The sequence below is a fragment of the Spermophilus citellus genome, assembly GCF_964194105.1.
Source record: "Spermophilus citellus genome assembly, chromosome: 7".
Classification (NCBI taxonomy): Eukaryota; Metazoa; Chordata; class Mammalia; order Rodentia; family Sciuridae; genus Spermophilus; species Spermophilus citellus.
Window position 1 is genome coordinate 94,527,160 of NC_138188.1, and position 26,987 is coordinate 94,554,146.

General features: G+C 36.1%; 1 protein-coding gene across 1 annotated transcript in view; it reads right to left on the bottom strand.

Moving 5' to 3' along the window:
* The window catches only part of MORC1 (MORC family CW-type zinc finger 1), a gene marked incomplete at both ends in the record, with an annotated part of 157,963 nt that overhangs the window by 56,751 nt on the left and 74,225 nt on the right, over nt 1-26,987 (bottom strand). Inside the window, 3 exons of the mRNA XM_081301955.1 lie at nt 4,579-4,717; nt 9,468-9,573; nt 11,601-11,729. Of these exons, the coding sequence (XP_081158081.1) occupies nt 4,579-4,717; nt 9,468-9,573; nt 11,601-11,729 (374 nt within the window). The remainder of the gene's footprint in view (nt 1-4,578; nt 4,718-9,467; nt 9,574-11,600; nt 11,730-26,987) is intronic.

Consider the following 26,987-nt stretch of genomic DNA (forward strand, 5'->3'; position numbering starts at 1 on the left):
TCAACCTATAGTCAGCCAATCTGATCAAGTAAAAATTGTTTGTCTTGTGAAGCAAATTTTTTATGAACCAAAGTGTTCCTTCCACCCTTCATTCATTGTTTGGTCAATCGTATTACATGAAAAATCCTGGCCTATGTTCTGATGAGAATACCCAGATGAATAAAAAATCATTCTTGTCAGGCACAGTAGCACACATCTATAATCCCAGTGGCTCGGGAGTTTAAGGCAGGAGGATCTCAGTTCAAAGCCAGCCTCAGCAAAAGTGAGGCACTAAGCAACTCAGTGAGACCCTGTCTCTAAGTAAAATACAAAATAGGGCTCACTGACCCAGTGTCCCTGAGTTCAATCCCCAGTACACCACCCCCCACCAAATCATTCTTTATTTTCAAAGAAAGGGCCATTATAGTCTAATGTAGGAGATGGACTGGATACATAAGTAGCCATAATATACCAGGTAGAAGGTAAAAACATGCTCTACGAAGGGCATACACAGGACGAAGAGAATTGAAAGGAAGGAAATGTTTTTTCAGACAGGAAAATAGAAGATTTCGTAAGGGTTTGGCATTTTGGTTTTGGATCTTGAGGGACTGGGGAGGACCAGAAGCCAGGACAGACAAGAATGGTGGGGACAAAGGCACTCAGAGTAGAAGTGGAGATCACGGGGTGGGAGTGGGGTGGGGGTGTGGGGGTGTGTGGACACAAAGCAGCTCAGAAAAGCACCATGCAGAGTGGAAGAAAGTGAAGCTAGAAAGGCAAGGCGTGTCAGATTAGAGCCTGAACACTGGAATAACAACTTAATATTAATTAGGAACTATTAACTCAGAAAGGCCTAGAGGATACCTAAGCAATAAGGTATTCTCTGCACAAACTGATTATACAAATATATACTTGGTAACATTACCTCGATTCAATGGGGGTCAATATAGTGTAATTTAATTCAGGAAATGAAGTTATGATCTGTCTTTTCATTGGGATGAGGAGTATCAAATGCATTTTAAGTAGTACCAAAAAAATCCTGAATGAAATGTGACTAAAACTACAATCTGTGTGCACAGTCATCCTCGTCATACAATGGAAGGCAGAAGAGAAATCTAATTGTGACTCAAAACTGAGAAAGTCCTCAAATGCACAGGTGTTGGTTTTATAACTCACTGTAAGGTTTTTAAGTTATTGTCTGGATACACTGAAAAACAGAATAACAATTATCCAGTTAATTTGCCAATTAGCAGCCAGGCAATCAAGTGACGCAGTGAAAGGGGAAACGCTTTATTTGGCCAGCAGGTGGCACTTGTCACTCAGTATTAGAAACGGCTTGTAATGAGGAATGTACAGATTACTCCGTCATCTATTCAGAAAAAGAAAGATTGGAATGTGTCGTTCAGCAGCACAACCCATAATGAGGGTCTTGACTTGTCAACACAGCTTATCAATTGCATGAGGGCAGCCCTTTACTCTATGAAATGCACCACAGGTGATAGCTCTTGAGTTTGCCCTCTCCTGTTAGGTTTACTGAACTTGGCTATTTCCTTTAACAAATACAATTTGCAATAAATTAGTTTGTTGCTTTGTAAACGTTCTTATGTCCTTTTGTCTGAATTTATCCTGTGAGACTAGGAACAAATTGGGCTGGAATGAGGCAAAAAAAAAGGGGGGGGGAAACAAATCCTAAATTTGCGTTTAGGGGGTACTGCTGGAAGTCAGACTTTGTCCCTACACCTGGGTAAGGTGTGTGCAAGCTGGGACTCCCATTACAATAGTACCATTCCTCTCATCACTCTACTCTCTCGAGTATTGGTGACACAACACCTAGAACCACAAAGCCTGAGATCCTAACCCCACCTTTATTTTCCAAATCAGGATGCCAGCTGCCATCAGAGCTGAAATGTAAGAGGGTATGCAATAAAGTGAGCAGGTTTAAGTCGTTTCTGTTGCTTGCTCCCCAGCGGTCACTGGTAGTGGGAGGCAGGAAGAGAGAAGTGGAGGTGGGCAAAACATACATGGCATAAACTTATGGTCTCCTGATTTGAGAGAATGGGCAATAAACACAGTGGATCACAGTGATAAGCTAGGTTGACCTTCCAGAGGCATCTCGTCCATACTTGAACCTGTCTACACTGCACCTGAACGGAACCAGAGCTCTACTTTTCTGGCGTCCCCACCTGTTCTTATATCACATCCTAAGAACACTTCTCCTGAATGACAGTCAGAAACATGGTAAATCCACACACGGCATCAGATAATTGTGAGTCCTCTTGCTAGCATCAGGCAGATAGCATCAAAATAGAGTTTTTGAACAGTTTGATAGATTATTTTTGTGAAGGGGAACTAAGGTGACCTTTCAGAATCTCCTATTCAGCAGTGACCATATTTAATAAAGAATTGCATTGTTTTAAAAAGATTGATCCACCACATAAGTACTGGATTTATTTTTAAAACACTTAAGCTTGGCAGGTAATTTGAAAGGTTGGTTCCATGAAGGAAAAAACATCAGTGCTCATTTCCAAGATTTTCTTTATGTTGTTGTCAACTGGAAAGCTCAGTCTGTTTCCCTCTATTTACCCTAAATAGACTCAAGGCATAAGTTCCTGTCCATCTCCTCTATGGAACTTTCTTTGACAGCACCCTTACTATCTTATAACAAATTTCTATTACAGTGTCGGGTATGACCAGACAAGTATGGAACTAAGATTGCCTTATTAGCGATTGCTAATTTTTAAACTTCTTTGAGGTGGGTATATTGTCTGGATGTGTGTTTTACCTATGTGCCAGGCATTGTTTTAGGTAACACAGTCTCAGTAAGTATAGCTGTTCTCAAGGTACAATCTGATATTAGGGTTACTCTGAATTCCCCACAATGCCTTGCCTGGAACAGCCTCAAGGACAAGTTTGTATTCAGTGACCACCTCAAAATTAGTTGATTGCCTATGGGTAGGTTACTTGTGGGCAATGATTATGAGAAAGTATTTAAAGATTTTAGGGCTATTTTCACAAATGGATTTTGTGGAAATTTTTTATTCACAAAAGGAAAAGGAAGGATAGTGAGGATTCTTATGTCCTCTGAACTAATGCCAGTGGATTTCTACATAAGCACTGTTCAACTTCTTTGTTACATTTGAAACAAACTGAATCTATAACCCTGGCTTACATTTTTACTGAAAACTCAACTATCAAGATCTTAAGATTGAGTGGAACTGAAGGCCCAAATCTGTTATTCCACCAGCTGCCATCAAAATTTCTACCTCAATGATGAATAAAACATTCAAACCTTAACAAACAAGCTAATTAAGACTTCATGATTGACACTATTAATATCCAAGGGTCCGCTCTGACCTCGTGAGGAAAGGAAAAAACAAAATCCAGAGGCAGCCAAAAGGTAAAATCAATTCTGGATATGCTGCATGCCTTTACAAAGCTGCAAGGAGTGCTAAGCAACACAAGAAACTACACATAAGTAAGATGTTTCAGAATGGGAAGATCTGAATTGAGCTACTTGCTTATTTATTACAATAATCTCAGGCTGTAATCACTTTACCTCTGACTTCTGTTACCAAACCAATGTCCACTTCGTATAGAAAGTTTAGCTATCGTCTGGATGTGGGAGTGCTCAGAAAATGTTTCCAAAGAGGTTCTCAGGATCTTTCCAAGACAGACCAAGATCCCTGCTAAAGGAGGGTCAGGTGTGTCTGTCATCTCAGGCTGTGTCTGACCTGCACCTCAGATCTCTCACCAGGTGTAAGAGATATGAAGGTAGAACTCTTTACTTTGGATGAGTTCAGAAAGACTGGGGGCCTTGACTCCAGCTCCATCACAGAATTTTCTATTCTAATGAGCCTTTTATTTCCTGACCTCTACAGAGGAGTCAACACGTTTGGACATATGCTGCTGACCAGCTCAAGTGCTATTTGAAAAGGCTGACAGGCTATACATAATAAAGTTGAAAACACTGAATTTGGATGCTAACTCTATAAAATAAACAGAGACATAATTACTTTATTAAGAAAACAAAACAATTTTTCTACATGTCACCAGAAACTATTACACTTACCCATGTTTATTAATACTAATGTTTTATTTATTGAGATTTCTTAACAAATAAATATGACTTTGACTTTCTGTGTTAATAGGCTAATATTGTTTAAAAGAGCTCTTTACTTAAAAATGTCCACCCTCAGGAAAGAATCCTAATGAAACAGAAATAGCCTAACCTTTGGAATCATACAGATTCATGTCCCCATCTTGACCAGGTGACCTTGGACATGCTGGCTGAACTCTATGAAACTTCACCTGCAGCTACAAAGTAAAAATAAATGTTCTTGCTCCTCACAGGCATTGTTGTTGCATAGAGAAGCTTAGGTATCACATGTGTAAAGTTTTTTTTTTTTTTTAAGAACTCTCTACCTTTCTTTGGACTCGCTCTCTGGAATAGTTCTTAGATCAAAAATTAAAAGAAAATAACAAAAGGAAGAAAAAAAGAGCCTACACATTTTTCTTGAATAAACCACATTAGTCAATTTGCACATATGAAACCAACAGCTCAAGAGTCACACTTGAATTTGTAAAGAGTTAATTACAGCTCACCTGTGACTGCTGTTCTGCCAGTTTATTTTGATACCTTAGGACCGATTCTCTAAGTTGCTTCTCTTTCTCATTTTTTGATGGTAATACTGTGCTCATGGTGCCCAGGGGGATGCAAGGCAGACGTTCTACCTGCCGACAACTTCAGAATCAACAAGTAAAACATTAACATCAGGAGGAAATGCAAATCTATCTATTGTCTGTGAAAGATGGTTTACTTCAGCAAGAAATTATATTTTCTGTCATGTCTTCAAAGATCAAATGCAAACAAAGATCACTATATTGATGACTTTAGGTAACATAGGACCTTATATTTCCAATTCACATGGAAAAAAGCTAAATGGAAAAGGAGGAGGGTAGCATATATTTAGGAAGATGGGAGACTATTCATTATTTTGCTAATGCTTCACTTATCCCACAGTATTATGAAATGAGGGCTTTTACAAAAATGTTTTTTGGATCATTGAGCTTTATCTCATTACTGCCAAACACTTCCTCCACCCCCCGCAAAAAAATCGAGGGTAGAAATGTATATCTCTCTCTAAAATATATCAATTAATTCTGCCTATGAAACACATGAATCCTTTGTTTGGTGACTCAGGATCACTGAGAAGACCTGTGACGCAGTATGAGGTGTTAGTCTGGGCAGGGTGGGGTGTGGGGGTGTCCTGAGACTTTAGACCTGTCACCAAATGGTTCCGATGGCCTGACTACAGCATGCTTCCCTAACACTCTGCTACTGTCAGTGTCTGCACTTGGTAGTCACCCTACCTCCCAGCCTCTGTACTAGACTCAGGTAGCATTCTGTGTGTAAGTACTTTCCTCATTATGGTTACAAAGAGAGAGAGAGAGAGAGAGAGAGAGAGAGAGAGAGAGAGAGAGAGAGAGAGAGAGAGAGAGAGAGACTTTAGAGACATATGTTTGGGAGGTTTGAGGCCATTTTTCCTCCTTACCTTTGCTTTTGTGACTATATTCTGGGAAACTGAGTTAGCCAAACTGTTCAAGAGGCTTTATTTTGTTCACCTTGGTACCAAGGCTTGACATGGACAGCAAGTTCATTTCCCACTGGACACAGGGCTGACTCAGGGCATAGCAAGGGATGAGCAGGAGGAGGGTGAAATGCTGAGGTCAGGTCTTGGTCAAGTTCTAGGAGTTTTCTATTATTGATAGGTAAGAGGTGGTGGGAGGTTCACTTGGTTACCAAAAAGAGGAGGAAAGGTCAAAGTTTGTAGAAAAATGCATGTATGTTGTGCTAGGAGAGGAAGAAGGTGGTGAGAACAGGAAGAAGGCCTTTCAGCAAATGAAAACTGCCATTTCTCTGTTTTTCGGGGCTACAGCATATATTTTTCTTGCCCTCTACCAACTGAGAAGAGTGAGAAATGACAATCAAATTCACGTACTACTGTGAAAAAAAAACCACTTAGTTCACCCACATATGGTGTTTGCTATTATTGTTACTTTCAAAGAAAGGTGCTAGGTAAACAAATTCTAGGGACAACTACTAAATATACAGCCACCCATAGTGTGGATTTGAAGACATCTGTGGGGTGGTACTTACATAAGCTTCTATTTCATTTGAGAAAAGAAACTTGCAGCATCAGCAAGTTTTAATTCATAAAAGAAAAACTCAAGTATTTTATTAAAATTAAGCCCATTCAATTGTCTTCATTTAAAATTTATTTTTTAAAATAATACAATTTGGATATGCAATACAGCCCACAGATGTTTTTTAACATCCTTTTCAAAATTGAGACTTTTTTTTTTGGTTCAGCCAAGTAAAAGGCATCATTTTTACCCTGCTGGTAAAATGATTCCTATTTTCAATGCAGATAAATGCATAGCATGAACATAATGAAAGTGTACTGATACCTATTTCTCAGGCACTGTGATAACAATACCCAGCCTTGCCCTGTGCTCAAAGTAGAAAACAAAATGAGGCTTTGGTGGTTTGAAAAAGAATGTCTCCGTTTTACCCTGTCCAGGTTATTGACCCTGAATACTACCACTTGTAAAAATGGTGTATTTTGGTCACTAGAAAGTATTTAAATGGAACTGGGCTTCCTGAAATGTAAAAGGATGCTTTCTGAGAGAGACTGGTAAGGCAGAAAGAGTACATATAGATTCTGCATCGGAATGTTGGCTTCCAGTCGAGCGCTAAAGAGGAATCCTGGGCCAGGCACTGAACCTTTCTCAGCACACCTGTTTTCTTCTCTGAGAAACGGGGAAAGTTCATAGAACTTATAAAAGAACTTATTCTGTTTCTGATCCAAGTTCTGTTCCAACAACATGGACGTTGTTTATTCAAATGCTCTTTATTGCCACCGAGCCTGTGACGAGTGGCAATTAACTACTGACAACAAGCTATATTTTCTGTAAATACAGACAATGCCACTTTTCACCTCATTACTCTGTTCCTGTACTCATACAATGTTGTCTAATAAACAGCTTTACTTCACTCCTCATCAATTTAATGCACTTATTTTACATGACCTATTCAAATCTAACGGTACATATGACTCAGGGATTATTTCAAGGCATACCTTAGCAGAAGCAAGGCCCAGTCTACCATATTGAAATAGAGGACTGACTGAGGGCACCAGACAAATTCTTTTCTCCCCAGGAGACATTTAAATGCTCTCAATTAACTTCAAAAGTAATTTTGAAAAAGATGTTTAAAAATATGTATGGGTTGTATTGTATACTAAAATTTCATTATATCCCCAAATCTTTGAATGAATACAATGGAATCAAATCAGTTTTTCTTTACATCTCCCCTAAATCTCTTCTGCCACTTTATGAATATTTTTATCACAATCTTCAGTGGAAATGAAATACAGATGGTCAATATTATGTTGGTGTATTTAAAGAAACAAGAACTTTAAAAATTATAAACACTTTTGCATTTTATATATTTTAAAGTCTGTTAGTTTTCTGTCAACACAACTAAATTTGTCTTGCCTCTCTCTTCACAAGTGGTGTTATTCTGATGTGTAAGAGACAATTAATGTAGCTTTGAAACTTATTCTACAAAGTTCTGCAGTGGTATTCCTATATTTCAAAGAAGAGGATGAGAATGAGCCAATTCAGAGACATGGTAAACTGTAAATAAAGGAAGCTGTAAAGGACTGTTTGGTGAGGCTGACGACACCCCAGATTGGTCAAAGTCACAGCTACGGGGTTAAATCTGTGGGAGCAGCCTAAATCCTGGCCGTCTGTTATCAAGCCCCTCTCCGACTCCCCTGCAAAAGGCCAGGTTCAGTAGATTGTCCTGATAAGTGAATCACAGGACTTGGAGAAAATGCACTGAGATTCTTTATTATACCCTATTCTAAGAAAGAGGAAGCCAAGATAAAGAGAGGTTCATTATCTTATTTGATCAGGTTTCATGAGCCGGTGGAGCTGGGAGTCGAACCCTGGGCAGTCTGGCCCCAGAGTTTGGACTCTAAATATAATCGTAGGCTCTGTGAAAAGTTCTTAGCTCATGGTAAGTGATTAATATCATTAATTATTCTAAATATTGAAACTGAGCCAATGCTGTGTTGTTATTTAGGAGACATTTGAGTGTCAAGTTAGGGATGGACTCAAGTTGATGGTCAAGTTGATGGTGATCCTGGTCACCTTCCTTAGGGGGATGCACACTCAGAGTAGAACAATAGTCAAAGGATCCTGGTCAGGGCACATGAATAGCTGTCTTAGGCACAGGTCTGGGCTTTGATTCTGAAGTTTCTCAATGAAGAAGTGAAACTAGATGTGGGATGCACACTCAGAGTAGAACAATAGTCAAAGGATCCTGGTCAGGGCACATGAATAGCTGTCTTAGGCACAGGTCTGGGCTTTGATTCTGAAGTTTCTCAATGAAGAAGTGAAACTAGATGTGTGTCTCAGAGTCGTGTTCCCTGGAGCACTCAGCCTTCTGTAGAGAGTAGGGGACAGAAATGGGAAGTGGCTACCTCTGGTCCTCAGTTTCAAGCCTCCCATTCAACTAGTTCTGCATCTATCTGTTGTATGTATTTCAGTTCTGTGACAAATTTTACTTGGGAAAACACAGGTCATGTTTCAAAACAAGAAAGGGAGAGTGAAAAACTTCCAGGTCATGTGAAATATAAAAACCCTTATACCCCCTGACATTTTCCTTCATTCTATAAACATGACGAACCTGAAGACTCTAGGCAGAAAGGGTTTAGCAGCGGTTTCTAGATACGTACTATTTTTAAAAAAAAATTTGCTCTTTTTTTCAGAGCTGGATAAAAATAACCACACAGGAATTATTACCCTAATGTCTATATTAGCAATATTGATCCACTTATGTGGACTTAGATTGTGTGGAAGCAATGTTTGAGTTAGGGGTGCCTTTGTTAAAGGGGAGTACTAGTTCTTTTCTCCCCTAGGGAAAGAATATTAATCTAAAAGGGCTTGTAATAACATTGACATTCATCAATATTTAATCAGTCTTTTTCCTGTTTTAGTCTAAACTTCTTTCTCTAAAAGCATGAAGCAATGAAATCAATATACGACTTAAATAGGAAAGGCACATGGTCTATCAGTTTAATGCCCCTGGATACACACCCTGGGTCAGACTCCTGTACGATCAGGTTGTACACTGTGTGGGAAATGAACTGGAAGGAAGAACTCAGGAGCCTGTAGCCTCTGCCTGTGGAAGTGCAGAACTGCACACCCGACATGTGCAGATTGCCACATCCAGATCGCTTTCATCCAGTAGAAAAGCACACTAACAAAATAATCTTTTCACAAGTAGCAAGGGGCTAGAAAGAGTTCAACTAGAGACCAGCTACTAAGCTAAAATCTATCACTGACATTTTCCAGTTTCATAATATGGACTTCAGGAAATAAACAGGGACAAAGAATTTTAAAAAAAAACTATTAAAAACTACCTGTTTTCCAAGAGGTTAGGATTATTAGCACAAATCCACATGTCATGAAATTCTTTTTCCTGATAATTCATAGAGGAAGGCAAGACTCTCCATTTAAGGCAAAGATCTGATAAGTAAAACAAAATCACACATGCAAGAGACCATATCAGAAATGAATCTGTCACAGAAATCTGTCAAGTTTACATCCACCAAAGCAGAGAATCCTTCATCTCACATCACTTTGCTTGATGAATTCTATGAGTTACTTTAAGCTTCTATCAACAACTGTCGTTATTACTATTAATACTATGGCTTCAGTTCTTTCCAGTTGGATTCTGCTACTTTTAGCCAGAAGAACCTTAATAGATTCCACTCTACCTCTTCTTAAACCACATTACGAATCCCAGTGACCCTGACTCTCCCATTTCCTCTGGCCTCTTCCCCATTTGTTGACACCACCACTTGCTGTCGCCAACCACAAGACTAACAAAGGAAAATCAAGGCCTCTAAGTCATTTGTGCATTTTCTTCTTCTGTACTTTCCTTTGTTCTTATTCCAGTCTCAGTATGAAGTTTCTGATTGTCTATATCCCCTAACAGACCCTGTTGGCCTGTAGGCCAGGGTACATCACTCTCTCTAGGTTACACTTAAATCTAATCTGGATTCCCTCTTGACACAGTGCTACTCGCTATTGGGTTAATAACCTGTCTTTGTTCATCTACAGCAGGTACAGTTTGCATGGTGGTTTAAAACCTGAATAGCTCCAGCTCTTACTACTTCTATAATCTTGGACAAATGGCTTAACTTCTCTGTGTTCAGTATGGTGGTCTGTGAAAAGGATTAACATTAGCACCTATCTAAAAAGGTTATTAAAGGTTAAATGGCATAATGATGTTGATGATAAAAATTGACATTGCTAAAGACCTTCCTAAGGGTTAGGAAACTTCACACTTATTAATGCATATTATTCTCACAACACCTCCAAAATGGAACTACAAGTACTAGTCTCATTCTATAAATGAAGAAACTGAGCCTTTGAGAGGACAAATATTTTTCCCTATTGCATCCAGCCCTCAGGTACTACAGTAAAATTCTAACAGTACCTGGCACATCAAAACTATATAAAGTAATTGTTAGCCATTATTATCATCTGATAGGCTGTCAGATACTTTCATTGATTTCCTCAGTCAGACCTTCTAAATATCTGTTTCATGTGTTCCTCTAAAGTCTTATTGTCACACACTAGTTCAGACATTTACAATTTCTCATATGGATCTTAGATTACAAAAGATCCTCAGAGATGTGACTCCTCCCTTTGTCTGACCCTCCACAAATCACCCTTCACCGAGGTGACTTACATACAAGTTCCACCTTGCTACATGGGTCCACCCAGGCAAAGGATTTTGGGGAGGTACCCCTGGCACTGTGTCAAGACTTCTATGAAGTTTTACATGCTATCGGGGTCTTTAGTGTTTGCTTGTCTATTTTCTCTATCGGACTGTTTGCCAAAGAACATATACTGTCCTCAATTCCATAACACTTTGTTCATAGCTAGAAAACAGACCAAGTGCTCAGTGAAAAATTCTTCCATTGAAAATTCAATTATTCCATTGAAAAATGCCCAATACTTCCTTATTACTTATCAAAATTAAAACTTATCCTAGAATTCAAGGCCCTATAACATACTATCCAACATAATATTTTTTTCTTTGATTATTTAGTCATTATTTATGCATCTAGCTGACAATTACAAAGTCCTTGTTGTGAATTAGACTGAGTACTACATATTAAAAATAGAAAAATGGCTGTTTCTGTGACTCCACCATAAATATTCTAGATGAAATGTATACCTGATTCTAATTCCTGTCTATGGTGAAGGAGGAAGTACCCAGCCAGGGAGAAGTCTTGGAGCTGAGGCCAGCAAGGCACTGGTATTGTCTAGCTTGATCTAGTTGAGATTTAAGACCCAACTTTCCAACTTACTTTTCCCCTACTACAATTATTTTAACCTCTCTTCTAGACTGTAACCTCCCTGAGAGCAAAGACCATGGCTTACTCATCTTCGTCTCCCTAATCCACCATTTCTTAACACCATGACTTGCGTATTTAGATATTCATTAGTATTTGCTAACTAGAATGAAATTAAATACATACCACACTGTACCATGAATGGGATGGCCATGGCTTTTCTTCTTTGATATTGAAGAGAATCTAAAGATGTCTCCATGTCCTTGCTATGTTGGTATCCACATTCATTCCAAAATGATGTTAGATTTCTGTTACCTAAAACAATGAAAGCAGGCAAAGAATAATGAAAGAAAATAAAATCAATATTATCAAGATGTTTGGATATAAACACATATGATCTCAGCTTTGTGAAAACATACACAGGCAAAAATATCATATACTAATAGTGGTTCTCTAAGTGGTGATATTATAGATGAAATGTTTTCTAATTTATACTTTTTTGAATTTTTCAAATTACTTGCAATGAATGTATACTATCTTTACAATAAAACTAAAGACAATAGCAGTTACAATTTTTTACTTAAAAAATTACAATTCAGCATATTGACATTTAAAGTATTATTCTTAGTCATTCCCAGGAAGGAATGTACTAATTAAATTTTAAGGGCCACTTTTAAAATTATTGATACAAATATTTATTATTCCCATCACAGAGCCAGAGTTTCTTTATCTTTTATTAACTCTGGTTCCTTTTCTTTCCAGTTTTCATTATTTGTGCCCTACCCTAGTCCCAAACTCTATATACCCTCCTTGCTTAGAAACATCACACTTTACAAGACCATTGTAGAGACTTCTTTGAGAAGCTGTGCTCTTATCCTTTGATCTAACAAGTGTACAGTTAGGAATATATTACAGCATTGTTTGGGGAAAAACTAGAAATATTATAAAAGCCTATGAATAGAGAACTGATAAGTTCCATTTCCAAACAATGGAACACTGGGCACCCTTTAATAAGAGGAAGATACAATATGTGTAGTACTGCACCAAAAGCTTCCAGATACAGTTTAAATTTTTTAAAACAAGATATAAAACACTATTCCCAACATAATAAACTTTTTTTTAACTCATGGAAAGCATATACAAACTGAGTAAGGTGGTGCACGCCTGTAATCCCAGCAACTTGGGAGGCTGAGGCAGAAGGATCCCAAGTTTGAGGCCGGTCTGGGCAACTAAGTGACACCCTGTCTCAAAATGAAAAATAAGTGCTGGGATGTCATTCTGTGGTAAAGCACCCATGTATTCAATCCCGTGTGTGTGTGTGTGTGTGTGTGTGTGTGTGTACATACACACACATAGATAAAGCATATACATAAAAAAATTGTTATGAATATACTTTTCCTAAAGAGATGCAAAAAAAGTTTCTTTTATTAGTGCATTAACTATACCTGATAGTGGAATTCATTGTTACACAGTCTATATGTACCTGATATACAAAAGAAAGTTTTAATAGTAGATATCATTAAAGAAAAAAAAAGAAGCTAAGAGAAGTCAAGGGAAAACACTTTTACTTTTCACTTTTTTGAATATTTTCAGTAATTTTACATGTGCATGTATTACTTGAAAAAGCTTCCCTCCCCTCTTTTTTTTAGACAAAGAGAATCCATCTTTGCTGACCTATCCAATATGGTAACCACTAACCACAAAGCCATGTGGCTACCGAGCTCTTGAAATGTGACAGATACAGATCATTTTCATCAATGTCCAAATTTCAAAAATGTGTTCTGAAAGGCAAACCTAGAAATACATAAAATTGTGTCACCATTGAAATACTTTGATATATGGCTATGTAATTCATGCAAAACACAAATAAGTGACCTTCCTATTCCTGCTAAAATTCAGGCCCAGAATGCTATGTACTTTTAAGACCAGTAGAGGAAAATCTCAGCTTTCAAAATGGACATACTTGGTGGTCTGGACTGAAAACAAACCTCACAAATTTCTTCTGGTCTTGTCTCCTTAGAGAATTCCAAGCTGCTCTTGGTCCCAAATTCTCCTTTGTATTCTGCTTTTTCTGCTTTCAGTTCCAACTCTCAGTTTCAGCTCTTGGCTCAGTATTTGGTTTTAGTCCACCTCACACTTCACCTCTCTGCACAGAAGATGCTGGTGCACTACTCTGGAATCTGAGGCTCTGCTTCCCTGACTTCCATATTAACCCTTGGTCTTTACTACATCAAGGCAGGGGTTCTACCGAGTTTAAAAACATGTGGAAATGAGTGTTGGCTCTGTCACGCATAGTTGTAGTGGGCAAGCCACCAAGTTTTATTACCCATAAAGTGAGTGATGACAAGAACTTGACTTACAGGATCAACATCATTACAGATTAAATATGAAGGCACTTTGAAAAACAGAACCCCGAGGATTCTGGGAGTAAGAGACACCAGAAATCTGAATGAACAGAACTTAATATAACTGTTTTGGAATTCTGGAGTTTACATCTCAAGCTACACAGAGATTGTCTATAATAATTTTTTAAAATAACAACAAAAAAGCAAACATTAGTATGGAATAGTGAGAATCTGATTTCCAGAGTTACAACTTAACAGATTTAAAGAATAGCTTACAAATAACAGCAAAAACCACACAAGATATTTGAGGGAAATAGAGTTCATTCAAAAGAAAAAAATAAACCAACAGAAACTGTCTCTGAAAAAGAAATAATGGCAGATATACCACACAAAGTCTTTAAAACAATAATCTTAAAAATGTTAGAAAATTTAAAAAGAAAAGAAAAAATAAAAAGAAAAAAAGAACTAGAGAAAATCATGGTAAATGTATGTGTGTAGTGTGTGTGTGTGTATATATATATATATATATATATATATATATATATATATATATAGAGAGAGAGAGAGAGAGAGAGAGAATACCAATAAAGAAATAGAAGACTTAAAAAATCAAAAAGAAATTCTGGAGCAAAAAAAATACAATAAGTGAAATGAAAAAAATTCACTGACAGGATTCAAATGCATATTTGAATAGGCAAAAGAACCAATAAATTTGAAGAAAATATAATAAAAAGAACAACTGAAGAAAAGAGAACAGAGTCTAAGGGACCAAGAAGATTTTATCAAGGGAACCAACATATGCCTTGTCTCAATAACCACCAAAGGAGAAGAGAGAAAATTAAGAGACAGAGATTACTTAAAGAAACAATGGTTGAAATGTACCACATTTGATTAAAAACATAAACATTCAAGTAACTTAAACAACTCCAAGTATGGTAAAGTCAAAGAGACTCAGATCAAGACACATTATAATTAAACTGTTGAAAGGTGAAGAGAAAAAGAATTTTGAAAACAAAGAGAAAAATAATTCATTCCCTACAGGAGATGCTCCATAAGGTTATCAGCAGATTTCTCATCAGAAACCTTAGAGGTCAGAAAGCAGTGATCCAGTATTCAAAGTTGCTCAAACAAAATAAACATCCAAAAAAGAATCCTATTTCTGGCAAAAAAAAAAAAAAAAATCTTTCAAAAGTGAGAGAGAAATTGAGGCATTCATAAATAGATAAACAAAAGCTGAGAGACTTCATTACCACTATACCTGTCCTACAAGAAATGCTAATGGGAGCTACTGAGAGTCCTGCAGGTTGAAATGAAAGGATACATGATAATAACTAGAAACGAAACTGTATAAAGAAATACAGATATAATTAAAGGTAAATACATGGTAAACACGATAGTAGTATTGTTGCAATTGTGTAAAACTACACTTTTTCCTCTACAGAATTTAAAAGACTAATTCATTAAAAGATTATTATTTCATGTTTTTTAATAGACAGTGTATAAATGTATCATTTTGTGACACAACCAAAAAGGGTGGAAGAGCTTTTCAAGGAGACCTTTTTATGTTATTGAAGTTAAGCTGATATAAATTCAAATTAAAAGTTCTAACTTTAGTGTGTTAAATGTGATACCCACAAAAGAAATGGCTGAAGAATAGATACAATAAGAGATGAAAAAGGAATTTAAATGTTTTGCTACAAAAAAAAATCAACTAGACACAAAAAAAAACAGTAATGCAGGAAATGAGAAACAAAAAAAGCTGTAAAGCACATAGAAAACAATTAGTAACAAGACCAAAGTGCTTATCTGTAATTATTTTGAATACAAATGGAATGAACTCACCATTCAAAAGGTAGATTAGCAGAATGGATTAAAAGTGATCCCAGTATATGCTGTCTAGGCACAAATTATTTGCAAATGAGATGATGAAACAAGGTATTTCTTGCAAAAAGTAACCGAAATACAACAAGGGTAGGGGGGCTATGCTAATAACAGGCAAAACAAACTTCAAATAAAAAATCATTATAAGAGACAATGAAGGATGTTATATTTAATCAAAGGTTCAGTATAGCAAGATCAAACAAATATAAACATTTATATACCTAGGAAGAAAAATTTGACAAAACTGGAGTGAGAAACAGTTTTACAATAGTAAATGGAGATTTCAATAACTTACTCTCAATATGGATAGAAAAGTGAGACAGAAAATAAGTAAGAGTAAGAAGACAGGGGAATTAAACAGGATGATGAACTGACCAGATCTAAAAGTTAAGAGTTGATAGATTTAAAAATACATAAAAAGCCTGCATTAATGTTAACATTACTGTTATGTCTAAAAAACGAATCTCCTCTGATAAATCACTTTGTTAGTTTTCATGTAGCAAACTTAAATAAAAATTCAATTGGTTACTAATTTTATTGTTGAAAATATTATTTTCAAAATCTTGAGAAGCAACACCAGCGAGTTTGTGGGCGTGTGCGATTGCACTCTCTCTCTCTCTCTTCCCCTACATGTATGTGTACAAAAAAACAGCTCCTGAGAGTAGCTACAAATTTCCAAAAGAGGCCTCAGAGTGAATTCTACCTTGCCAGCATCTTTTTTAAAATTTTATTTGTTCTAATTAGTTGTACATGACAGCAGAATACGTTTCAATTCATTGTACACAACTGGAGCACAACTTTTCATCTCTCTGGTTGTACCTGATATAGAGTCGCACCATTTGTGCAATCATATATGTACTTAGGATAAGGATGTTCTCTTATTCCACCATCTTTCCCACCACTATGCCCCCTCCACTCTACTGATTTCCCTCCACCCAATCCAAAGTTCATTCTTCCCTTCCCTTGCCCGCCCCCTCACCATTATGAATCAGCATCCACATATCAGAGAAAACATTTCACCTTTGGTTTTTTTGGGATTAGCTTATTTCACTTAGCATGATATTCTCCAACTCCATGCATTTCCTGCAAATGTCATAATTTTATTGTCTTTTAAAGCTGAATAATATTCCACTGTGTGTAGACCATAGTTTAGCTACTGTGAACTGAGCTGCTATAAACACTGACATGGCTGCATCACTGTAATATGCTGGTTGATTTTAAGTGATTTGGGTATAATCTGAGGAGTGGGATAGCCGGGTGAAATGGTGGGTACCTTTCCAAGTTTTCTAAAGAATCCCATAATGCTTTCCAGAGTGGTGACACCAATTTTCAGTCCCACCAGCAATGTATAAATAAGTATACATTTTCCCCCCACATCTTTGCTAACACTTATTGTTGTTTGTATTCTTGATAATTTCCATTCTGACTGGAGATAGTTAAAATCTTAACACTTTGATCTTGGATTCTTCAACCTCTAGAACTGCCAGAAAATAATGTCTATTGTTTAAGTCAACCAGACTACAGCAGCCTAACCTAATACATCAAATTTGACATCTCTACCTGTAAATAATCCCCTGGACATGCTTTCCTTCTTGCCTCTTCACAATCCACTTTCACGCAGACATCACAGTAACATGGTTAAATAATATGATTAAATAATTCCTTTTAACCCTTCTAATGACTTCCCACAATATGAAGAATGAAATGCAATCCCCTAACAAGGCATTCAAGGTTTCTCTTATCTAGTCTCCACCCTTGTTTCCCAATTCATTTCATGGCTGTCTTTTGGCCTGTTATGCTCAGCTACAGAAACTCTCTCAGATTTAAACATAATAAACCATCTAATTCAGAATAAACAAACAGATAAAATAGAAAGCATCTTCTCTGATCACAGTAAAATGTAGTCCCAGAACTAGGAAGGCTGATGCAGTAAGATCTCTTGAGCCCAGAAGTTTGAGACCCATCTGGACAACAAAACCAGAAACCATCTTGAGGAAAAAAATAAATGAATAAACAAATAAAAGAAAGAAACATAGGAAAATTCACAGATTTAAATTATACAATGTACTATTAAAACAGCCTAAAGAATCAAGGAAGATATCACAATTGGAAACTGAAAATACTTAAAGATGAAAGAAAACAAAAACACACCACATGAATAATTTATGGGACACATCAAAAGCAGTGCTTCAAGGGGCATTTATGTCTACAAATGCTATAATTAAAAAAAAAGAAAGAAAGAGAAGGCCTCAATTTTAAAAATCTAACTTTACACTGTAAGAAACAAGCAAACAAAAGAACAAATGCAAAGCTTTCATAAAGAAAAAAATAAAGGATAGAGCAGTAGTCAGGTGTGGAGGTGCAGGCCTATAATCGCAGCTACTTGGGAGGCTCAGGCAGGAGGAATGCAAGTTCAAGGCCAGCCTGCACAACTTAACCAAAATCATGTTTCAAAATCTTTAAAAAAATTAAAAGGCTTTGAGATATGTAGCTTAGAGACTCAGCAATTGCTAGCATGCACAAAGCCCTTCGTTCATTCCCCAGTACCACAGACACACAAAATTGGAGAATAAATAAATAGAGAATAAATAATAGGGTAAAATGACAAAGTCAAAATTTAGTTTTTCAAAAAGATGAAAAAAATTGTTAAACCTTTGCTGATGGACTAGGAAAAAATGAGGAGATTCAAATTACCAAAACCAGAAATGAAACTGGGAACATTACCACCAATTTTATATAAATAAAGGACTTCGGGACAGACAGTACTGTGAGCAATTACACACTACAAACTGGATGACTTAGATGAAACAGCCAAATTCCTAGAATCAGAACCTACCAGGGCTAAACTATGAATAAATACGAACTCTGAACAGACCTGTAACTAATGAGAACATTAAGTCAGTAATCAAAAATTTCCCAGCAAAAATGCCCTGGACTGATGGTTTCACCACTGAATTCTACCAAATGTTCGATAAAAGTAATGTCAATTCTTCTCAAACTTTAAAAACAACAAGAAGAAAAAATGGAAGAGGAAGAAACCTTCCTCCTTAACTCATTCTATGAAGCTGGCATTACTCCTTTGTCAGCATCAGAAGCAAACAAATAAACAAAAAAACACTACAAAAAAGAAAACTACAAATCAACATTCCTTATGAGAATAATGCAAAAATTCTCAACAAAATACTAGCAAACTGAGTTCATCGGCATAATAGAAAGGATTATACACTATGTGAAGATGGTCAATGTTATGTGGTGTGGATTTTACCACAATAAAAAAAACAGGGGGCAACAACAGTTACTAATAGGGCATTATGTAAAATTGTGGATGTGATTCTGCAATCTGCATTTGGGGTAAAAATTGGGAGTTCATAACCCACTTCAATCTAATGTATGAAATATGATATGTCAAGAGCTTTGTAATGTTGTGAACAACCAATAAAAAAATAAAAATTAAAAAAAAATAAAACTATATAAATATCAAAAAAAAAATAGGGGGGATACAATAGAACCCTGCAGAAATTTAACTTGCTGCTCTATTGTATTTGTCCCCTTTCTAAACATCACTTCGTCAGGAAGACCAGACCTTTCCAAAGGAAGAGCTATGCTTTCTTGTTGGTGCATCTTCCACACAGAGCTCAGCATCTTGCGCCTCAAAAGCCCTCAAAAAATGTTACTGTTGCTATTCTTGACAAAATTCCTTGATAATTTGTTGTTTGTGGTAAAATGAAGTGTCATAATCTTTCTCCCAGAAAAACATCAGAAACATTAAAACAGTTAATACAACACAGCTAACTTGCAAGATGAACATCCACTGTGATCCCAACACAAACAGTTTAAGAGTGGTAAAACTAGTAGGTTGTTAAAAACATAAGCATGTGTTCCTCAAGGGCACAGAGATCTTCTCCTTCCTGCTCTGTGATCACACCACCCTTAAATACTTACACATTATGCTCTCATTTACTCTCTATTTTCCCCTCTGAATAGTGAAATCCTTGAAGACAGGGGTTATTCACCACATCTTATTTACAGTAGCTGGCTCACAGTCCCATTTTCTTAAGGGAGTAAATACTCTTGAAGAAGTGTTGCCTATGAAAGGCAGAAATGGAAAATTCACTAGCCAAACATCTGAAGACCAGGTCTAATAAAAGACTTGACAATATTAATATTAATATTAATATTAATATTAATATTAATAACTTGAGGCAGTTACCAGGATAAAGAAATCAAGTTATTGGGGGGCAGAGTTTAGAAATAGTTTTTGACAAGTAGCCATGGAAACTCAACTATTTTCCTTCAAATAAAGATGACTCCAAAATGCACAACTTGCATTTGTGCTTATTGTGATATTAAAACAAGTTTTCCATGGAGTGGATTCTGGAGGTTTAGGGAGGTGCTTCAGCAAGCAGATAGGTAAGAAGGCAGAGGGATGGCAGTGGAAGGAAAAACATCACATCGTTTCTCTTTTCGTTTATGCAGTGCTCAGTCTACGCGGTTTTATACCACCACTCTTTGTTTTCTTCAAAATCCACATATTACAAAATGATAGCGATGACTGATATTGGAAGGTGTATACCTACTGAAATTCTCCAAACTGTATCTGCAGGAAACAGGCTGAGAGTTTACATTTATAAAAATTCTTGTCTGACCTTCTCTTGCAAGAAATAACAAAACCAATAACAATAATTATTCTTAGTTTGAGGTTGGCCTTCACAAATACAGTGGAATGTAATTATTGATGTTTTTAACATTGGGCTTTAATATCTGATATTCGTGTTAATGTGTCTTAACAAAGGTTTTTAAATTGCCCTTTCACCTCGATGTGAATAAAAAAATCAAGAGCTAAATTTCAAAACTTAAAGAGTAATTGACTTTCTAAAATGTGTTAAATATATCAGGGCACCTATGAAACAAGCCATGCAGCTAATCCACAATTTATTGACTCCCAATTATTTTGGCATCCTTGAGGTAGGCTGATTAAAAAATTCAGTTTACTATTGTACAGTGCAAACAGATGAAAGCAAACACAGCTAATATTTAGAATTATAAAATAATCTGTATCTTGAAACTTTTGTTTTAAAAACCGACAAACTCATTATTTTTTTATATTCAGGAATTATTTCATTCCTAGTTTATTTTTTTTATTGTTATTGGAATACAAACAATGCTACTACAAATTTCAGTTACATTACAATATAATTGATTTTACTTATCTCTGTACTAAAATGAATAACATATAGCACAATGGGCATTTTAGAAGTAACATTTTTCAAATGTTCCAGAACATATTAGAGACAAATAAAATGTGTTTTGACAGTTATTAATTTAAAAATAAATGCAAAACTTTTGTCATCTACAAAATTGTCAAATGCATCTGCAAGTGATCATATGCCATGTTTGCTATTGTTTGCTGAAACTCATTAAATTAATGGGATAATCTGGGATTAATGCACACAGAATTAAAGTCTCAATTTCTAGAATAAGTATTTGAGAAAAACTGTGAAAGGTTAATTTACTGCTAGCTATGTTTGGAATACTTTATTCAGAGGATTCTTAATGCTTAAATTAATCTGATTAATTTTTCAGGAGCCTTTTAGAACAGGAAAAAATAATCAAAAATACTGCAATAGCTTACTCAAATTTTACCAAAATCCAGTAACTAAATGAGTAGTTCACACAGTTAATTTCTGTCTCTTAAAAAAAATAGGATAAATGCAACATCCTCCAGCACATCAGCTTCATATTCATTTTAAGGGGTACAGTGACATCCAGGGGGGCATCAATCAGTCAGGAGAAAAACAATAATAATAAAAGTCAATAGTAAACTACTAAGCGAAGCTCTGATGGTCTCCATCAAAATAAAGAGCCTATAACAGTTTATAAACTCAAGGCACCAGGAAAATCATAAACTAGGGAAGCTGTTTAAATCAGGTTCCTGCCTTCAGGTGATGCCTTCAGGTGGTGCTGCATCTAAGTCAACAATGATATTCTGTTTTTGAGGTTCTCCTGAGACAGAAGTTATCTCTCTTCTCAGGGCACTGTTCAATCACAGTTCCTCCTCTGGTGGATACAGTCCTGTTTTTCTTGCCACTCTCACTTTTGGCTAATGTAATGGGCAGACGCTTGACCCCTCTTAATTAGGTCCAAGATGTGATTGATTATCCTCTATATTCTTAATGGAAACTATGGATCAGGGAGGCCAAAGTGGTTTCAGAGAATAATGCCAACTCCGGTCCATTGATGATGATGCCTGGACCACTCTTGAGAAGAGCCACCAGTGTATTGCTGCCTCAGGAGGAAACACTGTGATGGCTTAGATATGGTTCATGTGATACGAGAAAACTCCTGAGATCTGAGGCAGGTTTGTTCCCCTTGTTTTTCACTTTCTACATCAGTCTACTTGAATGGAAGAAAAGCAAGGCAAGAAATGTGGTGGTGAAGTGCCACAGTCGTCCTTCCCATTCTTTCTCTTGGATCTTGGGTTTGGCCGAGTGGGGTTTGGTAGTCAGGTATTATGGGTACAGTCAGTGGTAGAAGCATGTGGCAGTTGCTTTTCCATTACACAGTGTACTGTAAGCACAGTATGCTGCAGAGCAAATCTCCAGGCATCTGCAGAGTTGGCCAAGAGCACTCTGTTACCTGCATCATTTCACCTGGCAAGGGAGCTGAAAGGGAACTGTCACTCTATAGTTCCTTACCAGTGGTTATCCACCTTAAATATGAGGACTTCTTTAAGCTGCAAAAATATTCAGAACCATTCCCCCAACCTAAGAAAATACATGATACAAAAAATAAAAATAAAAAAAAAGAAAATACATGATACAAACTATGAATTTAATAACTTTCTAATGCTTTATTTTTATTAATATGCATAAATTTTACATACTAATGAAATGTGATATTTTGACAAATGCAGCCTTCCCTTATTCATCCCTCTACCCTTCCCAACCTCTAATAATCACTCTATGTTCAGGACAACACATTAGCCTCCCCATATGAGAGAACACGTAGTAGTTGTTTTTCTATGTCCTGCTTATTTTACTTAACATAAATCTTCCTATTCCATCCATTTTTGTTGCAGATGATAGGATTTCATTCTTCTTTATGGCTGAATAATATTCTGTTGTGTGCATGCATATATATATATATATATGCATATATATATGCATATATATAAAATTTTATTTATCCATTTGTCTGTTGATGAGCACTGAGGTTGATTCCATAGTTTAGCTATTGTGAACAGTGCCACAGTAAACATACAGTATCTCTTTACTATACTTATTTCATTCCCTTTAGATATATACCTAGAAGTGGGACAGCTGGATCATATGGCAAATTTATTTTTATTTTTCTGAGGACCCTCCCTACTGTTCCCATAATGGTTGCACTGATTTACATTCCTAACAGAGTATGAAAGCTGCTTTTGCTCCAGGTCCTCACCAGCATTTGTTATTGTTTTGATAATAGTCATTCTAACTGGGGTGAGATGATATATTATTGAAGTTTTGATTTGTATTCGCTCATAGCTAATGACACTGAGCATTTTTTTTCATGTATTTGTTAGCCATTTGTACTTCTTTTGTGAAGTGTCTATTCAGATTATTTGCCCATTTTTATTGGATTATTTGGGGGTTTTGTTGTTGTTAACCTTTTTGAGTTCTTTTTATATTCTAGATATTAATCCTTTGTTTGATTAACAGTTGGAAAATACTTTCTTCCATTTGACAGATTATCTGTAATTCTACTTGACTATTTTAATTTTGTTTGGTATGCTGTAGAGGCCACATCCAGAGAAGTCACTTCTCGTATCAATGTCTAAAAGTGTGTTCTCCCTTTTCTTCTTGTAGTTTTAGATCTTACTTTTAGGTATTTAATCTATTTTGAGTTGATTTTTGTATAGGGTGAGGGACAGAGGTCAAATTTCCATTTTCTACAAATAACATCCAGTTTTCTCAGCACCATTTTTAATAACACTTATGAGAAAGTTTATATTTTACTACTCCCAACTACATCTACATATGCTTGAACATCTGTAGCATATTTTTGAATGATGTATAATGCCGTTTTAGACAATAACTGGCAGACCAAGTTACTCAAGAAGTGCCTAGTATACTTTCAGGTTCCCCAGGGCCACTTGGCTCCCAAATGAAAACCACATGGGCATGGAAAGTACAGGAGAAGGTCTAGAGACCTCCTTGTTAACCCTCAAAAGCAAGACTGAGGAAAGCTGTGCTTCCTCTGGTTCTTTTCTCAGGAAGAAAAAACTTTTACCTTCTGTACTTAGGCTATATTTCTATTGAGTACTACCACTGTTTTCCTTTGTATATATTCATTTCTCTTATTCTCTCTAAAATGTGGAAATCAAAACTCAATTTAATAATCAAAAACACATTCTTAGAGTTCTGTGCTATCGAGGATAATAGCCTAGTCAGATATGTGTCTCCCTACTATCTGGACAGATTAACTTTCTACAAGGACTCTCCTTACATTACTCAGGCATATAAGGAAGCCTGCTGAATTGGTTAATGTTCTTAAAATGCTAAAGATTCATATTTGATCTTCCCATTAATACAATTTATGTTCAATTCTGATTCATCGCTTTATTTTTCATGAATAGGAAGAATATTTTCAAATAAATTTTACTGTGCTACCTATTTAAGGTATACAAGACTTTATGTGACACGTATAGTTAATATAAAGGTTACTTACTATAGTGACACCGTTGAACTTATCCATCATCTCACAGTTACATTTTTTCTTTGTCTTTTTGGCAATAGCTGATAAAATATACTCATTTAGCATGAATCTATATATAGTACAATTTTATTCCCTATAGTCTTTATGATGTACATTAGATTGCTGGTTGCATTAAGTTAGAGTAGTTGAATGTAACTTACTCTTCTTTTTTTTTTTTTAAAGACAGAGTGAGAGAGGAGAGAGAGAGAGAATTTTTTTTTAATATTTATTTTTTAGTTCTCGGCGGACACAACATCTTTGTTGGTATGTGGTGCTGAGGATTGAACCCGGGCCGCACGCATGCCAGGCAAGCGCACTACCGCTTGAGCCACATCCCCAGCCCCTAACTTACTCTTCTTTACTAAGGTACACATTAGCCAACTGGTGAAGAGAGTTTTGAAGTCTTGCTCAAAACTGGAGAGGGAAAGTGAACTGTGAGAATCAAATGGTATCAAATTCCCATACAAAATAAGAGTGCTAGACTTTTTAGTATTTTATTTGCAACATGGGTGATATCCTATGAGATATTTTAGCAAGAAACTTGACTGTAGATGTAAAAAATGTCATTTATCATTATAATACAAGTGTAGTCAGAAAGAATAGGAAGCATAAGTGCTATCAATGGTGATAATTCCAATTACCAGGTGAAAGCAATGTAAATGGATCAAATCTGAAAATGTGATTTTTCCCCCCAAGAAAAATCAATCTGATAAACTTCTGAATCATCCTGTTATTTGCTGGGAGCTGACATGAAGTAGTGGTTTTAAAGCATACATTGATCCCGTACAAACAATTGGAGTCAATCGTGTCTTAATGTTTTAATTGTCTCTAACTCCTCTTACATTAAGCTTTTATTCAAAGCAAGTTTTTAGCAATATAGTTCTGTTGCTTTTGTTACATAGTCAAATTACCAACTAATATGTATAACCAAATAGTATATGTAAGGAAGTTTTTCTTGATAGAAGTATTAGAGCTAGTGAAATAATAAAATGTTACAATACAAGCTTTTTTTTAACTTCTATGGATTTTGAGCATTGATGGTTAATTTCTCTAATATCATTAAAAGAGAGATGATTGGATCATATATAACTCCACAAAAAGTACACCTGAAGTTGATCAAACTGCTAGTCCATAATCTACCAATTTACAAAAAAAAAATAAACAGACTGGTAGAATGTGCCATACTGCAGGATAATCTAGACTGTGTGGAAACCATAGGACAATCAGCCCCACAAATAAATAGGAAGTATAAACAAGTGGGGACAAAGAGGTCAGAAGGAAGGGAGGGGCCTATGTATTATACTATGACAGGAGATCATTAGAAATAGAAACAATAACAATAATAACAATTGGGTACTTTATTATACTGAAGAGGTATTGACAATTTTTAGGTGTGATATTTGTACTGTGGTTTTCAAAGAGCACTTACTTTTTTAGAAATACGTGCTAAAATCTCAGAAATAATTTTGGAATTGTCTTCTTCATTGAGGTGAGAGAAAAGCCAGAAATATAGATGAAATCAGCTTCTCTATGAATTGATAAGTGTTGAAACTAGATGATGGGTTTATATGGCTTCTGTACAATATTCTCTTTATTTCTAATTTTGAAATTCCCATATTGATTAGTTTACTAAGGCTACCATAACAAAATGCCACAGAGTGGGTGGCTTAAACAACAGGAATTTATTTTCTGTTCCAGAGGCTGGAAGTCCAAGATCAAGATAATGGCAGGCGGAGTCTCTTCTGAGGGTCCCAATCTTCCTGCTGCAGCCTCACATGATCTTTTCTCTGTTCAACCCATCCCTGGCATCTCTTTGTGTATCCAAATTTCCTCCCTTTACACTCCAGTCAGTGGGGATTAGAGCCCATTTTAACTTAAATCCTACTTAAAGGGCCCATCTCCAAATGCAGCCACATTCTAAAGTACTGGAAGATATGCATTTGAGAGGGACATGATTCTACCCAGAACACCATACAAAAATTTAGATAAACCATAGAATATAATATTTGTAACACAATGCTTTAAGACAAAGTAAAATAAATACATAAAACCTATAGCTTGGGAAACAAAATTAACAAGACATCAATTGTTTCTCAGCCTATATCTTAAACTTGTCTCATGTTTTCGCCTTTTAATATTTATATAGCTCTTCTACTCAACATACATCCCCAGCCGAGAAGTTGTATTTCATTTTTTTCTAATATTTTTTTTAGTTGTAGTTGGACACAATACTTTTACTTATTTATTTTTATGTGGTGCTGAAGATCGAACCCAGTGCTAGGCGAGCACTCTACCACTAAACCACACCCCCAGCCCATATTTCATTTTCTGACAGTGTACTTTTGAGATCTTAGAGACTAAATACATAATGAAAGAAAATTTTGTTGTGAGAAGCTAGCTATATCCAGGACTAGACATTATCTTAACAGAAATATTTATCTTACAAATATCGTGCATAAAATGGGAAATTGACAAGAGTTAGATGACAGCATCACTAGGAAAACCTATAATTGGTTGACTGTCCTCAATCATGTGCCATGTGCCCATTTCTATATCAGGAGAGATCACAGAGCTTGGGTTTCTTTCTCTATGCAATAGGATAAGTCAGCAC